The sequence below is a fragment of the Colletotrichum godetiae genome (genome assembly GCF_030913485.1).
Source record: "Colletotrichum godetiae strain CBS 193.32 chromosome Unknown BDP55scaffold_25, whole genome shotgun sequence".
NCBI lineage: Eukaryota > Fungi > Ascomycota > Sordariomycetes > Glomerellales > Glomerellaceae > Colletotrichum > Colletotrichum godetiae.
The window spans coordinates 120664-137103 of NW_026851273.1; the positions used below are offsets into that span (position 1 = coordinate 120664).

The window sequence follows — 16440 nt, forward strand, 5'->3', positions numbered from 1 at the left end:
CTCGCTTCTCGAACAGCCACCTGCCTCCTCTCCACTATGAAGTCTTACATCGTTGTAGCTTGCTTCAGACCTGGCGGATACTATGCTGTTACTATGTCTGGATGGCGGCGTTCGCAGGTCTGCGTTGCTATTTAGAGTTGTTGCTGTTCTTCCTGTCAAACGAATTCTTAGTCATTTAGTGCCCTTGTGGGGCTGTCTAAGCAATACTACCTTATTGGAGGTAGACATGGTTCGACTCTCTGTGAATAAGAGGCAAACAAAAGACTGACTAGTTTCAACTCGATCGTAAAACAAGCTTCAGCTTTTCCTCCATTTCTTGTTTTCGCATTAGAGTTTCAAGACTTGGTCATAAATTTAGTCAAAGACGATGATGTGGACTACACCAGTCGCTAGTGGAACATTAGCACGATTTCGGGCCGTTTGCAGCCACCCATGTATGCCCAACACCCGCCCACCCACTCCAATGCAATACCCGGACTTGAGACTGTTCCTTCCGACGTTAAATCTTTAGATCTTCGAGGCTTACAAGTGCTATCTGAGCTTATTTGAACTGCCTTGCATGACCAGTGAGCACTTATTTGCTGGAGAAGATGCTTTCGCGATAAAGGCCCTGCGGCGGTCTCTAGAACGCACCAGTAAAATCACGACGCCGCTAGCCTCCGACCCCAATGATGATGGAAATAATTAGATAACTAGACATGCAAATTTGTTTGTACATTAGCCGTATCCTTAGGTCTTGCCCTTCCTATTGCGGGATATGCTTTCAAGCAAAAACCTCATTCCCGGCAAGAATAATGTTCAAGCCGTAAGAAAAGTCACTGGTTGTAACATTGTCAATCCCTTGGGGCGTGTTCGCTAGTCACAAGGGTTTGTGACTCGATCCGGGCTTCCCGCCGAGGAGAAGCTCCGGAGCCCGGGGAAAGACCAGCATGCCCCCACAAAACAATGAGTAGCCATCTCCACTTTTACCGATGGCTCGGATCCGTTATCAAACGATTGGCAATCGCTGGCCGACAGGATAGATTCTACACGCGCACGTGACGGCGGCAGATTTCACGAGGGATCTGATCAAGTATTTCTATTCGGCGCAGACTGTATACCAAGTTATATCAAACGTCCGTCTGATAGCGTCGTCCCGATTCGAATGCATTGCCCGAAAGTCAAAGCGGCCCATCCATGTAACATCTGAGTTGGTTCAGTAACAGCAATTCCGCTTCCAGCAACTGGGCGAACGCTACAGTAGACAGTGTGTCAGTGTCGATTCTGGTCTCGGGGCTTTCATCGTACCCTCAAAAACACTCAAAATATAGATGTCAGATCTCCAGAATTGAGACTTTAGTAATAAAGTCGAAGTACCGGAGCAATTGAGGTGGTTCCACTCGTTGATTCTTGCATATGGCGGAGCAAGGTATCTTGTGGCAGTGGGTCGTCTTTGGGCACGATAGTCTCGATAAAATCCTTTGTGTAGGACGTGGGAGTGTCGAAGCTCACGCCGGCCCATTGGATTTCCTTGCATTTAGAGCAAGTCTTCTCGTGACGTTTGATATTGAATGCGTTCTTTTTCAACACTTTCGTGCAAGGCATCTTGATCCAAAAGGTCTTGACGGCATGGTGATCTTTGATATGTCTTGTTTGGTTACCTTTGGTCGACAATACCGTGGTACAAGTCTGGAAGGGGCAGGAGATATGATGGGTCAAGGGGCCGGTAGAAGGTATTTTTGCTGCCAGATGAAGGAGAACCGTATCGATGATATGCCTCTGATGACTGACTTTGTGGTAGGCAGAACGAGTTCGGCTGCAATAACGACGACTCTCGGGATGTACAATGGTAAATGTTTAAATACTGCCAGGCTGACTTCAAAAAAAATCCCAGAAAGAAAGAAAAAACGATGAAGGAGGACTTCTCAGGAAAGTAGGATGTTGCGAGAAAGAGTGTTGCGCGAGGAAATAGTCATGGCACCGAAGGGGTCATCGCGAGGAAGAGGGCATCGCGAGGAAGAGGGCATCGCGAGGAAGAGGGTGCGAGGACGATGCCAATACAAGGATGATGAGAAGAAGCGGAAAGTAACAAGACCGTATTCGATCGATTCTACGCTCTTGTTAATAAATTCGTGAGAACAAGTCAATAGATCACTATCTGATTCGACTCCAGTTACTAAATTGCAAATATCAAATCTGGGACGTATCGTTATGCTTGGGTTTGATTTTGCTTAGACAAACCACCCGGCTATATATTAAATTTATTACACTACTCTATAAAAGACACCTAAAAATGTCTTTTCGTGGCCGAGAGGGCGGACATGCAACCTGGTGATGTAGTCAAGCTCCCGTTCTCTCTGGATTTCTTTACAGATTACTTACAACCATTGCTCGGAATGATTTCCGTGTTGCGTTACAGCAGAGATCGAAGAAAAGCATCTACATGACTGTGACAGTTCAAAATTTTGGACGCCTGAAACACTTACCGACCGTGTCTTGATGGGAATCTCCATAATGTAGGTAAGAAAAGGCTTTATGCCTACCTAGTACTTACACCTCGGATCTTTCCCACAAAACTGTGATGACCATCTACAGTACGAGTTAAATAACGGCTGTGGATATATTTCGCTCGTTAGGGCCTTCCCTTCCCCTATCTTCGTTTAATGGCGGTGACCCCGTCTTCTTGACCCAGCTTGAACTATTGTGCGTCAAGAGCGCCCGTGTAACTTTGAATGAAGTCCGGTCTGATGGGCGATGGGTCTTGTTTTCTCACATATCTTATGTTGATATCTCAGACACAACTTGCGCACTCGATTGTCGACAGCTCAGTGAGCCGGGAACAGCCACCGGAGGTCCGTGACGCCGACACAATATCCACCCGGCCCGGACCCGACGCCCCCACATTTCTTTCGGGAAACCCGCCGAGTTGGGTTTCTGCGTTTGGCTGCTAATGTACCTTATTTGCTTCGGAACTCAAGACGCTGCTAAAATTTTGACCGCAGAGTCGTAATTCTATTGTTGAAATGCAGTTCGAGGGCATCGCGTGTGACAACGAGCGAGTGCCAGGCAACTTAGGCTTTTAGTCTCGGACCGGAGCTTGCTGTGACTTGCATCTCATTTCTCGACAGTAGACTCGACCTCGACTCTGAAGCGAGAGAATGGCGATGCGTTGCTCCTCCGATTAGCCATGTGTTTTCGAAGAAGACGGCTACCGTTTCCGTCTCAAAGTACCTATTCAATGCTGCAACTGCTTCAGCGGCCGCTTTGCAACACTGCACAGAGCAATAGCGCCACGTGACCAATGGACCAAATGCACCTGAGGTCCTCGGCTTGAAGACAACGTCCGTGTAGCCGTCGCGAACCTCATAGAGCGGCTTTCATGCTGTATGCATATCAGTGCCGCCAATAATGCACGAGTATCCGGGGGCAAGCTTCAGGTAACGCGTGAACCTTCGAGGCTAGACCGTTATTTCCAGTTACCGCCATAGAAGGTCGCCACCAAACTCCGGCTTCCTTGGGAGTATTGGACTTTGGCACACCTTTTCCGTCGTGCAGTTCGATTTCGATGGTTCTCTTCGATGGTTTTCGGAGGTATAACTATGTTTGTGTATGTTGAACAACTCCGTTTGAAGCTTTTGCCTCGGGATTTCGAGGTCTCGGACGTTGAAATTGTAAGTGGATCGCTGTCGCATGTTGGGCTATTCGCCTAAATGTTACTCGGGAGAGAAATGGAACGAGAGACTACATTAGCCACGATTCCGCTGAGCAAACGTGATTTCTCTGAAGTCGTCAGTGCGTCGCGGGAGCAGAAAATGTGTTCGCGCCATGAGAGAATAAGGCTGACATTTGTTTTTCCAAAAGGATCGTAGATAATAAATATACACAATATGGGTTGTCGTGGATTTGAATGGGGCAGCAGCAGCACATATGTACCTTAATGCGTCGGTCATTACGCCGCTGACTTCCCACACTCACACCCTCCACCTGCGATGGCTTCAGGCGACTGCCAAACCATTCCCAAAGGAGCTGGCCAGTCACCATGTCAAACATAAGGCTATCCAAGTGATTCCAGTCTCCGTCTTTGAAAGCTATTTTTAGGTACCTCAAGTACCTTAGGTAATGGACAAGGCAGCCCAGGTGATCCTAGTGGAGATACTCGGCGCTAGGATCATGCGGGGAGACCTGCACCACATCAGCGATTAGTGCTCTGTTACCCGTTAACAATGGGACCTACGGAGACAAGTACTTCGTCCCAAGTTTCCATGCCGTTGAAGGTGTAGTTATCGCCCGGACTACAAGATCGTTAAACCCTTAATTCAATTTGCCTAAAGTACAGTACTTGAGACACTCACGACGTTCCTGTGTTGGCAAAAGTTGTGTCCAGCAATGGGTCTGAGAAAGATGTTGCAAAGTTGTCTTCGTAGGAAGTGTCTCGTGTGCCGTCGTCCGCGGCTTGGAGGTAGAGGTCATCAGGGATGACATAACCCGACGGCTCGTCCTGAGCTGGGATTCCGTTGTCTACGGTGACTTGTTGCACATTGCGACTGAGACGTTGGGAACGACGGCGTCTAGGCATGGCATGACTCTCTTCCGGAGCCGGAAGGTTTGGGGGGTAGGTTAAGAGGCACACAGAACACCTCTGCTGGTGGCGTCGAACGTTGGAAGAGTGACTGCGTAGAAACTTTCCACAGGGCATCTTGGTTGGTGGCCCGTGCACAGCTGTTATGTGCCGGGTCAGGTTGGCTCTTGTTGGAAAGGGCTTAGAAGTGCAGCCAAATGTCACGCAGCGGAAAAACTCAATGGCACGAGTTAACATCAGCGGCGTTTCCTCTACAGTAGCCATCGTATACTCAAGAATTCCAGTGCGACTTGTGACGTCCGAGCAATGAAGAGAGTTTTCTGAAAAGGAATGGGCTAGTGAAGTCCTTAACATCTGTAGAGATTAGCGGAGAGAGGGAAAGGGGGAGGGACAACTAACAAGCAATAAGCCGCTTATTCAAGACCTGCGATAGCAGCCACCTTGTGCTTACGGGCTGGAATAGCGAGACTGGCGGTCTCAAATTGGCGAGGGATTTTGGCAGTAGAGACTTCATCATGAGCATTTTCTAATGGGGGATAAGCATGTTATATAAGGGGTGGTTGAAAAGAGGTGATGGTCGATATATTGACCTAAAGCGACGGTAGTTATCACAAAGAAGCCCTCCAAACCAACATGATACGTAGCTAAGGTTGCTAACGTTGTAGTGCATTCGATGTTGTTGTACATGCATAGCACATAGCGCCTGCATGAGGCTTGAAAAAAAATGCGAACCACCTGCGAACCACACCACTAAGGTGAACAAAAAGCCCGAACTCGACATTTCCCATCAAGATCCGTTCTATCAGGTTCTTTACTGAAATAAAAAACAGCTTGGGGTGTGGCGTTATCCGGTCGGTGAAGCTACTTCGAAGTCACTACACACTTTCAAGTACCTGTGTCAAGCACGAGAATCGCGAAGTTCAAGCACGCCTCAAGAGGGATTGGCCGGACAAATTTCGTACCGGAACACCGGAACGCTCAGAGTGACAGATGCTTGGCAGGCTTCTGCTTTGTAGCACCGAGGTCTTTCAACTGAACCAGCTAGTGACGCGCTGGGATAGAACGTGTCTTCACTTCATATTCCTCCCGAAAAGATGTGTATCCCCCATGTTTATTTACAGCGAATATCTGCATGAGTCCCAAAGCATCATCATGTAATATTCAACGGCCTGCCTTTCAAGCTGTCATGAGTCTATCCCTCCAGCCGGATTTTCGAGTTCCATCATTTCTACTACCAATGCAAGGTTTCTCACCACGAAAGCACCAAGTACACAGGTCATAACTGGGTGAATATTCACAGAGAATTGCTCCACCGCTGGGGTGTGTCTCTATCGCTTCACAGCGCAAACCTGTATCATAGCTATAATATCATACATGGGCTCTGTGATTTTTGAGGCAACCACGCTAACCACGCTAACCACGGGCTTAGACAGCTGAATCTACGATCATTGCTGACAACTACCACGAGATCTGAGAAGCCATGCAAATCCGGGCCTTTCTCCATCGTTGCCTGGCCTCCGGCAAGCTCCATTAAACCCGTTTAGTCAGTTAATACAGGCGACTAGAAGTGCAAAACGCACCATGCTTGAACCGCCCCCTACAGCCTCATCAATCCACTTTTATACTACAACCTTCCGATCCGCTTGTGCGGCTGCGTTTGCCGCCTCCCGCCTCCCCCGTGTGCGTGCTCACACCGATTGATGCCAACTCTGAGGTTGCCTCGCTGAGCTGCAGTGGTTCGCTCTTCATGTTAGGGATTCGGTGTGACCCCTCCAAATTTCTGGCACCGGCCCGAGGAAGCTGTCTGCGTGTTTTCTATGTCGTACCAATCCTCTCTTATCAACCCTATCTTCTAAGCTACCAGCCAACCACCATGGATGTCTGGTTCCACAAAGCTACTTGTCAGAATGGAGGTTCCTTACGATTCGACTGATATCTTAGGTAACCTACTACTCACATTAGGTAACTCCCTAGGTCCCCGTCAATTGCATAGGTATATCACCTGGAGAGGCCGCCAGTCCAACAATTTCTCCTTCTTCTGTTTCTTCTTCCTCCGTAAGCAGAAACAACAAATACTATCGATAGCCCGTAACCATTCTTCCATACGCATACGCAAATAGCGAGCGTAACAGCAGTGTCAGACTGCACGCCTGCTACGACCTCAGAGTCCCAGAAGATTAGAGGATGGAAGACAAGACTACGAGTCCAACTTTGCGACAAGAGTATCAGACTGCTTCCCGTCACTAATTCCAACACAAAATCAACTCTATTCAAGCGTTCGTTACAAGATCTATGGCAGTGCCCCGACGATGGGTTCAATTCTTTCGAGGAATGGAATGATGCAGAATTTTGTCGGTGTTACGACTACCAGGATGCTTCTACATTGTCGGATCCGCCGCGTAAGTCCCGAAACGCCATTACCATGAATTCAGCAGTCAATCTCACATTATTTTGACGATTCTGGCATAAACGTTCAAGTGCATTGAGTACTTTAACGTGACAACAGCTATACCATACCCTGCTCTCCTCAACATCCTTCTGGTTCACTTCTCAATCTTGCTAAAAGCCACCACCACAAAGACGACGTCCTCGAACCACGATGGAGTCATTCCAGAGCAATAAGAATTTCTTCAAAAAAAAAGTTAGAAAAAAAAAGCTCAACGTTTTCCAAGCGCATATGCATCGCTCGTCATTGAGTCTAGATGCATGCGCTGACTGATGTCTCCCAGCAAAAGACCTGGATGCCGCCGATAATAAGCCCCGACACCGGTAACAACATCGACCGCATGCTTCTGCCGGATGGCCCTCTCCAAGAAGACCTTGACACTCTCGGCACCCTCAATATTGTACAACATAAACGCGTAAAGTAGTTGAGTCCCCCATCCTAAGTCCTTCTTGGTGACCTCTGGGATATATTCGGAGGCGACGCGTTCGACAGCCCACTGCGCTCTCTTGTTAAGGACTTCTTGATCATGAGGATTGTTTCTGATGGCTTCCAACGCTTGGCTGTCATCGTGACCGGAATGGATCTTCAAGTCGAGCTCACGGCGCAGGTTGTCATCGGAGACAAAACTCTGCGCAAACAGGTTCCTGTTAACGAATTAGAGAGACGCATTCTTGGGGATGTTGAATGAGATGTTGTTGGCGATGGTCTGCAAGGAGCGGGTTCTGCCATCTTCCCAAACGGATGTGCACTTGCGAGCCAGGTCATATGTGAGATTCGGGACATTTCCAAAGTGCAGCTGCGAAGCCTTGTTTTCTATCATGGCTCTGCTCTTACGCAGCGACAAGGGATAGCCTTGTTTGCCCAGGAAGATCTTGCTCTGATCGATGAAGCCCAAAGCAAGGATGAATACATCGACGTCTGTCCGGATCTGGGCCAAACCTCGACGGTTCACGACGAGTAATTGGAAATGCTCCTCCAACGATGGCGCCTCGCCCCTCCGGACTCGCGACTCACAGTAGAGCACTTGGGACAGCCGTCTAAGTCACCGCGCTCCGTGAGCGGGCCTGCGCAGAAAGCCAAGACGTGGTCAGTTCTGTTGCAGTTTTCGCACCGGTCAATCACGGGATTTGTTTGCTGTCGATAAATATTATACTGTCTCTGCTGGCCCCAAAGAATTCGTTGGAGCTTCTGTTGCTGCTCCTGGAGGAGTTGCGGGAATTGCTGCTGCTGGAGCTGCTGCCGGAACTCCTATTGCTGTTGTTGAATCTGCTGCTGGAGTTTCTATTGCTCTTCGAGAAGCTGCTCGGATTGGTGCTGTTGTTGACAATTGAGCAGCTGAATCTCCTGCTGCTGAAGTTGCTGCTGCTGCATCGCGGGCTTCTCATCCACGATCGAGGCATCACTACTGGGCGTGGGAGACTCTTTATTGGCTCCATTCTCCAAGTTTCCGGTAGTGTACCCATGCGGGTTCATGGCCTCTTCCCCTTCCAAATTTGGGGTGGCAGGAGGAAGATCATCGAGCGCCAGCGTAGTGCCTTCGCCTTAGGGATTCTTCGGTCTCCGTTCTGCACCACAGAACCACGCTTGGTATCCTCCACGAACTTTTGCCACAGGTGTGGACTGTGTCGGTCCATATGACCATTCTTCATCGTGGAAGCGAAATCTTGGATGACAGTCTTCTCGATGCGACCGCCTTTGTGACGGCCCGCTGAACCGCTCATCTGCACATTGGGACCGAGCGGGTTGCGACTGGGACGGTCTCTGGGGTTGTCGAAAGCGAGGCCGCTGTCGTTCTTGGGAGTCTGATCATTGGTAGTTTCGTTCTGTCGAGTATGGATAACGCGCTTAGTGCCGGGCGGACCGTGGATGATGTTGGCTAGTTCTATGTGCGAGATCGTGTGGCTCTCAAGCGCTGGATTCTCCTTCTTAAGCGCAGTGGACTCATTGTCCTTGGGCTTGGCAGACTCTGAGCCGTTGATGGGATTGGTGTGATTGCCGTCGAACATCTTGACGGTGGGCGAGATGTGAGCGAGAAAGGAAACGAAGTTCGTCTATTGGCGTCGAAGATGTGCGGACGAAATGTTGCCTAGCGAAAGCTCCAAGAAGGAGGGTTCGGGGCTTTTTTTTTGTTTGGTTTCCTCGACAGTGCTGTGTGTGTTGGGATGTGTGTGTGCTGGGTCGAGGTTTTCCAGCTCACAAAGGATGGGGAAGGTGAAAAAGTCGGAGGGCTAAAGGTGCGGGAAGGAAGGAAGGAGGTGAAGGCGCACGTGGTCGAGATTGAGAAGTTTGATGCCAAAAGTGATAAAGGTGTGATCTGACCCTCAAAGCAGCCTGGTTGATTCCTCCTTCTGAATTCTTTCTCGTCTTTTTTCTGTAAAGTGACCAGGCGGGCGGTAAGGGTTCTTGGGATAAAAATACCACATTCAAATCCTGTTGATTTCCAAAAGATATCTGCCCTAGGTAGGCAGATGAAAGAGCTGGCCGTTCAGTGTTGGTGGACAATGACATGGCATCCGAGAAGCAGGATGAATTATGACTTATGACTTCCAATTCGAAGGCGAGGAGTCTCGAAGATATCTTGATATCACGAATCAGATATCCTGGTAAGGTTAAGTGCGTCCTCCAACCATCGTCGTCCTACGTCTCTAGTCATTATGCTGCTACATCTGAGAAGTTTCATGGAGTTATTCACTATAGAATCTTTCACTCGAACCTACACCCTTCAGTGACAAACACGATAGATTAGATTGGTATGAATTGCTCGACGTCACTGGAGTCAGGAGTCGTCGACCGACGGACCTCTTGGCCGATAGATATCAACCAACTTTGACCCCGCCGAATAACCTCGTCACTTGCAGCGACACCTTCCACCACACCACTTCGGAGACTGTGAGCGTTTCGGAGAATGCCGTCAACAAGCGAGTCTGCTTCGTCTTCCGTCAGGGGCATCAGGGACACTGCTGCAGCCACATACCTCAAGGGACGAAGGAAGGAAGAAAGAAACCTTGGAACACCGTAGGGCGTGGGTACAACTTCCCGTATAGGAGGCATAGACAGAATCTGCTGCACAGGTCGCTGTGGTAGAAGCCAAAACTGTCACAGCTCATGCAAGACTCGCCAAGCGGGACCGGGAGCTTGAAAAGGCTGACGATGCGGTCCGCCATTGCGGTGGCCTCTAGACGATAGCGGATCAACTCCATAGGATCAACTTCATGGTAAGCCGTGGGTATTACGCCAGAGGCGACTACTTCCAAGATTTTATGGTTCCAATGTTCACCACCGGCGGTCCAGTAGAACTCGGGGGTCATCTCGAGGATCGATTTGGCTAAAGGGGGACCTCGGCCTTGATATGTCGACTTCGTGGAAGAACCGCGCTCGTTACTGGACTGCAAGTCTCCGACTCCCTCTACCTCGTCTTGAACCGAGTACTCAACATCTTCGAGTGCCTCCCATCTTGATTGAAGCTTGGCCAAGGGAGCACCTGTACGCTTCGCCCACGACAAGTGGGACTGGTCGTCCTGGGCACTGAAACTGAACTGCTGTTCATCCTCGAAACGATGAATCCTATTTTGCACGCATTTAGTACGGCCCAACGGAAGTTGTCGTATATTTCCATCTGCAACTAATTAGGATCGTCAGGCTGGAGGCTTATCGGGTCATCCCAAACTTTAGCGTCATCCTCATCCTCACCCTCGCTGGCGGCGACGAGAGGGTTCTCCTTGGATTCCAGCATAGTCATCACTAAATTCGCAAAGAGTGACCCGCAACAGTGCTTACTGACGTTATCGGATATCTGCCACGCATCCGAAGTCTTCCATTGGCCAACGTCTTCCAACATTGTAGCATTTGAAGGGCCAAGGATACCCGAGATATCCGTTGCTACCCATCCGCCAGTATCACAGGCCGTTGAGAGGAGGATGACATGACACCGATCGGCAATGGCTTCCTTGAGCCGCGTCTTCGTGAGCCCTCTGTCATTGACATGCGTGTTCAGAAGGAATCAGTGGGTATCGAGCCCGTGACAGAAGATCATCAGCAGCAATGGCCGATTGTTCTGTGCTGCTTCCGTCGAATTTCCAGGTCCCCTAGCTTGGTCATCTGTGGACCACCTGACTAGGAAACCTGCCTTGTGTTCTCGGATAAGATCAGCGAAGTTGTGAGCAGGGAGGCAGCCTTGGACGTCAAGCTTCCTCAACCCCACAGATCCACATGCTACATCTCGCAACCACAGGCAGAACCTGCCTATTACTACGATGTATACGGTTGAATGTTCGTCGTCCCAGCATTAGACGTTGTCTTCTGCAGAGATTGTAAGCACTACGGACCATGTGTCGAGATGTTTCCAGACTCACCCAGGACCTTTGAGTTACGTTGATATCTTTGTTAGTCTGTTTCTTATGTGTCCTCATCGTGGACCCTGTTCGGGTCCTCTCTTAACAGTGCGTGAAGACGCGGCAGATATATCAGTCACAACCAAAAAAGAAACACCAGAACCCCTCATTGGACATTAACTCAATTAGTAAACTACTCGCTATTCCTAACAAGCCTTATCACAAAAAAGGGGGTGGGGGGGTATAAGTCAAAAAGTATCTAAAAGACTCCCAAACGCCAAACAACGCATGCACCGAACATGCCTGGGCGATGTGGGGTGTGTCTCTCTGTCTGTCTGCCCGTTTGGAAATCTTTCTTCTCACCCACTTGAAAACAGAAGAAACGCCGTATAGACGAAAGCCTCCCCAACTCCTAAACCTGAGCTGACCTCGCGCGATCAACGCTGGGCCGCCGATGTCCCTCCTCTGTCTGCGTCTTGTGCTCCCCGCCAGCCGTGCCATTAACCTGGGCTCCATCGTGAGATTTGGACCCAGAAGCCTCCGCTCTGTCTTGTGCGTCTTCCGCGGCAGCCTTGTCTCTAGCATCCGCGCGGTCTGCCGCCTCAGCCCGCGCCTCCCCTTCCTCGTTCTCTGCGATGTCATGGTTTTTCTTGTACGAGTTCTTATCCGAGCCCTCGGAGCCGTCTTGATCCTCAGCAGACTTGCGCGCCCGCGCGGTTTCGGTCGACCGCCTCGTATCAACACTATGCTTAGTCGCAGGGCTCTTCAACTTCTCGTCCGCCTTGCGAAGCTCCTTCTCCGTGCCGACGACGGTGCTCATATCCTCACCCTTCTTGATCGCCTGGAGAGTGCGGTCGGCAATGTCTACACTCTCAAAGGCGGCGTGGTTGACGCGCTGCTTCTTGTGCGAGAACACCCCCTTGATGCCTTGCTTCTTCTCGGTCTCGAGGGTCTCCAGAAGTTCGCGGATGGTGTACCACCCAGTAATTACGTCCTTGTCGGTTTGCTTCTTGGTATCGCCAGGCAGGTTCCGTCTTTCGCGTTGACCTTGTACAAGACGAGCCCGACGGACGACTCGGTCGGGCTGCTTCTTCCGTTCGACTTGCTTGGCAATGCCCTTCAGAGTATAGCCAAAAGGACTGATGATGGCACTGAGGTCCTTGAGTACGAATCCTGTGAGACCCATGCCTGTTCCTTTGACAAATCCCTTGACGCCCTCCTTCTTGGCACCCCTGACTGGCAGGCGAACGAGGCCGGTCGTGCCGTCGTAAATGCCGTAAGCGAATTCCTTGCCGGCGGCCTTCAATCCGGAGCTGATACCAGTGACACGTGGCGGACGTCGAACAGTATCGTCACCATACAGCCGAGGAGCGTTGTGGAATCCTTGAGCGATGGCCATGGAGAGGTCTACCGGTGCTCTCGCGAGGGCTTGTGCCGATTTGCCGACGCCCTCGCCGACTTCAGTTGCGTAGTCTCCAACGGCGTCGTCGACGGTGGTTCCGGTATCGATCGAAGACATTGTATCGCGTCGTTCTTGCGCACCCGGCCTTGAAGAAGAGGCGTTTCCGTTTGCTTGGGATTGCTCATTCTGGTTCTTCTTATCTTCATCTCCCTCCTTGGCTTTTCCATCATCCTCTTTCTTCCGTGCTTGACTGTCATTTCCTCCATTCGCTTTCGCCTTATCTCCCTCCTTCTTTGAATTGTCGCCATTGCCCTCCTGTGGTTGAAGGGCGCCATTGCTTGTCTCGCCATTCGTCGCGGCCTTCCGTTCCTTAGCGCTTGTGCGCTTATCTCGGAGTGCCCTCAGCTTCTTCTTCTTGTCCTTCTTCTCCTTGCGCTTATGTGACGTCTTGGCAATTCTGTAAGGAACACTGCCAATTCCACCAAAGACATTACCCATCGTCCCGGCAAGAGAGCCCGCGATACCAGTCACTGGCTCTCCGGGGCCCTCAAAGTCGTTCCATTCCGTGTGCCGCAACAGTCTGAGTTTCTTCCAAGAAAGCTGGCCTTCCTCGACGATGACATCAGCTGCGAGGGCGCTGAGCTTGACATTGGTGTTCTTCAGCGTCCAGACTGCCGGACGGTCCCGCAGAATAGAGCAGCGCATCGAGTTCATGCCTCCCAACGTCAGGTGGTGGTGAAATGTCCGCACAGCATTCTTGGCGCCGTCACCTTCCAACTCAATGTCTTTGGCGACTTTGGCAGCCGCTTCTTTTGCCTCGTCCGTCAGGCAGTACTTGATGCCCTCGGCGAGCTTCTCGGCGTCGAGTTGCTTGTAGGGCACAGCCTCGGGTCCGGCTTTGCTCGTTGCTAAGATGCTTCCCCAGAAATGCTGGTCGCCGAAAAAGGGTACAACCATGGTCGGCAGACCGCACTTGAGAGCGATAGCAGTGGTTCCGGCTCCGCCGTGGATGACGCAGGCCTTGACTCGGGGGAAAAGCCAGTCGTGAGGCGTGTTCTCCAGCATAAAAATGTTATCAGGAACATCCATTTCATCGCCTCCCAAGCCGCCCCAGCCCTTGGACACGAGGGCGCGAACTCCAGCAAGTTCCACAGCCTCGAAGATCATCTGGGTAAAACGGTCCGCATCATCGACGACGATCGAGCCGAACCCAATGTAGATAGGTGGCTCTCCTGCATCCAAGAACTTCTCCAGGTCGCTGGGTGGCTCAAAAGTCGAAGCCAAGTCGAGGAAGACGAACCCAGAAACGTCGATTTCTTCACCCCAATCATGGGGCTTGGGGACGAGACCGGGACTCCAGAGGTAGGTGAAGGGCACGTGCAGACGGTAGGTCGCTCCTGGGGCCCAAAGCGTCGAGACGGCGTCCAATCCGAGGGTCTTGACGCGGAAGTCATTGACCAAATCGCCCAGGCCTTGCCAGACCATCATCTCGACCAGAGGATATGAGATGAAGTTGGTGTACCCGGGATCCACGTTGGATTTCTTGATGCTGGCCAGGGGGTGAGGGAAAGCTTGCGTTGGGGTGTATGGGAACGTAAACATAAGATGCAAGGGAATCCCGAGAGCTTCAGCGCAGTGGATATGGGCGAAGCTGGGAGGGTTGGCAATGATGGCGTCGGCGATGAAGGGATCCTTCTCACCCATCATTTTGAGGTTATGGACATCCTTCTCGTCGTCCGTGACGTTGATGCAAGCTCTCCAGAATCCGTCAAACATCTCCGCCATGGCCGATCGCCGTCGTCCAATGTCTCCCGCCTTGACGGCATCGAGAGTCGGAATCATGCCAGGATTCTTGACCATGAAAGCCATCAACTCGGAGGGGTCGCCGCCGACCGAGAAGAACTCGAGGCCAGAGTCCTTCTCGACGAACTCGCGGAAGGCGGGGTGCGTTGCAATACGCACGCGATGACCATAATCCTCCTTGAGAATCTTGCCAATTTTCAGGAACGGCTGCGCATCACCGCGAGAGCCAATGACCATAATGACAATATTCAAGCGCGGCTTCGGTTCGCGGTCGGCAGTGGCCGTGGTAGCGGAAGAGAGGCGAGACACGGGTGGTCGCTGCGCATCGTCGCCCTGCTCCTCGCCTTCGGGCACCGGTACTACTTTCTTGACGGCCTGTCCCAACGCCTTGGCCAAGTAGCCGGTATTGGCCGTTTCCTTGACCGAAATACGCAGGCGGCCGTCCTTCTTCACCTTGCCCTTGGTGTTGTAGTTGTCGTTGCCGACGTGGAAGCGGCGGTAGCGCTCCGCAATCTCTCTTTGCCGCTTCGCATTGGCTTTATCTCGTGCCCTTTTCTTCTCGGCCGGGGTTCTGGTGTCTTGGGAGTTCTCGTCATCGGAGGAATCGCTGGAGCTCGAGCTCGAGCTCGAATCTCCCCTGTCGGCCTCCCAGAGTGCCCTATCGAGGTATGATGTTCCGGATCGCTTGGGGACATTCCGCCGTACCGTACTGCCCTGGCCAGCCTTTCGATCAGGCGCCTCGGTCCTCCACTTCTTGTCTATGGGAGGGCGTTCCTGGTTGTTCGATGTGCCGGGTACCTCGAGATGGTCAGGGTGGTCATTCGGGGCCGATTCGGTCTTTGTGGTCTTGTAGTCCTTTGGTGGTATTTCGGGAACCGTAGGCGCGGTCGTTGACTGGGGCGATCGAGCATTTGGCGAGTCGATCTCGGGTGGTACAAAGGACGGGTAGACAATGTTTCTGTCCTCGTCTCGCACGACACCAATGTGTCGTCCATCGCGGTCTATTTCGTCAATGTGAAGGTGCTCGGGAGGAGGGGTCGCCGTCGCCTCGGACTCGGTCGTCGTGCCCAAGGCCAGTTGTGCCGCGGCGGTTGGGTGCGCCATGATGGCGTCGGGTTGGCGTGAGTGGTGTCAGGTCTGCTCTCGAATTGAGTTTCGTCTATGACGGTGGTGCGGGAGGGAAGGGGGGAGTTGCGGTTATGGGAAGAGGAGTTGGGATCGTGTGTGAGAGATTGTTGTTTAGATCAGGGCTGGCATCCCAATGTGGACATTAAGGTAGGTATGGTAGGTATACGTTTTGAAAATAGCGTGGCTAAAGAGGTCTTAGGGGCGAAGATAGTCTGGGTGTGCAAGTCGCGTCACTCGTTCTTGACGAGGTAGGTCGTCACGCAGAGGTTGACGTCCGGAGCGAGGAAAGGGAACTAAAGATCGAACTCCGCAAGCTAAAGAGGCGAAAGGACAGACGGGAGGCATAAAGAATCCCGACACAACCCTCATGGCCCAGTTTGTCTGGCCCCGGGAATAATGAGGTACCTTACAGCAGAGAGGGGACCTGTCCGGCCCATGGAAAGTTTCACACGAAAAGCAAGCTTGCTGGGCGAGGCGGGCCGCGGAGGAGGAGCACACCTAAGGTAGGTACTGCACAGGAAGGAGGGCGCCTGGACGCGGCCGCGGCTTGCGCACTGGGGACGTGGACCGGACCTGAGGCGGTTCTTGCTTTGCTGTTTCCAAAGCCATCCATCTGTACTGCGTAGCAGCGCAGCATTTGCAGCATTGCAGATGTGCAGAGGTGCAAAGCTGGAATTTCCTTTCCAACCACCCCCTGGTCCAAAAATGACATCACTTCCCGAAGGTGACGCTTAGCCGGTTATCTGCAAGGGTGCGCCCCTGCCGATGAGGT

At 51.6% G+C, this 16440-nt stretch overlaps 5 protein-coding genes across 5 annotated transcripts; 1 reads left to right on the top strand and 4 right to left on the bottom strand.

Annotated features, from left to right (window-relative positions):
- Positions 1–3867: 3867 nt before the first annotated feature.
- BDP55DRAFT_666611 (uncharacterized protein) lies at positions 3868–5149 on the bottom strand. Its single transcript, XM_060575113.1, has 4 exons — positions 4958–5149; positions 4332–4912; positions 4214–4271; positions 3868–4161 (listed from the first exon to the last, which is right to left on the bottom strand). Exons 2-4 carry the CDS (start codon positions 4910–4912, stop codon positions 4123–4125), a joined length of 678 nt encoding a protein of 225 aa, XP_060428491.1. The 5' UTR covers positions 4958–5149; the 3' UTR covers positions 3868–4122.
- A 2066-nt stretch (positions 5150–7215) lies between these two features.
- On the bottom strand, positions 7216–9010 carry BDP55DRAFT_729517 (uncharacterized protein; the record flags this gene model as incomplete). The annotated part of the gene is made up of 2 exons (XM_060579578.1): positions 7216–7648; positions 8607–9010. 2 exons carry the CDS (start codon positions 9008–9010, stop codon positions 7216–7218), a joined length of 837 nt encoding a protein of 278 aa, XP_060428492.1.
- Positions 9011–9979: 969 nt separating this feature from the next.
- Positions 9980–11131, bottom strand: BDP55DRAFT_769228 (uncharacterized protein; the record flags this gene model as incomplete). Its single annotated transcript, XM_060581053.1, has 2 exons — positions 10695–11131; positions 9980–10626 (listed from the first exon to the last, which is right to left on the bottom strand). The coding sequence occupies exons 1-2, from the start codon at positions 10840–10842 to the stop codon at positions 9980–9982; spliced, it is 795 nt and encodes a 264-aa protein (XP_060428493.1). The 5' UTR covers positions 10843–11131.
- BDP55DRAFT_666621 (uncharacterized protein) lies at positions 10739–11131 on the top strand. The gene has a single exon (XM_060575114.1). It carries the CDS (start codon positions 10927–10929, stop codon positions 11119–11121), a length of 195 nt encoding a protein of 64 aa, XP_060428494.1. The 5' UTR covers positions 10739–10926; the 3' UTR covers positions 11122–11131.
- A 368-nt stretch (positions 11132–11499) lies between these two features.
- On the bottom strand, positions 11500–15644 carry BDP55DRAFT_611968 (glycosyltransferase family 28 domain-containing protein; the record flags this gene model as incomplete). Its single annotated transcript, XM_060571192.1, has 2 exons — positions 11500–12937; positions 12989–15644. The coding sequence occupies 2 exons, from the start codon at positions 15642–15644 to the stop codon at positions 11748–11750; spliced, it is 3846 nt and encodes a 1281-aa protein (XP_060428495.1). The 3' UTR covers positions 11500–11747.
- Positions 15645–16440: the final 796 nt, after the last annotated feature.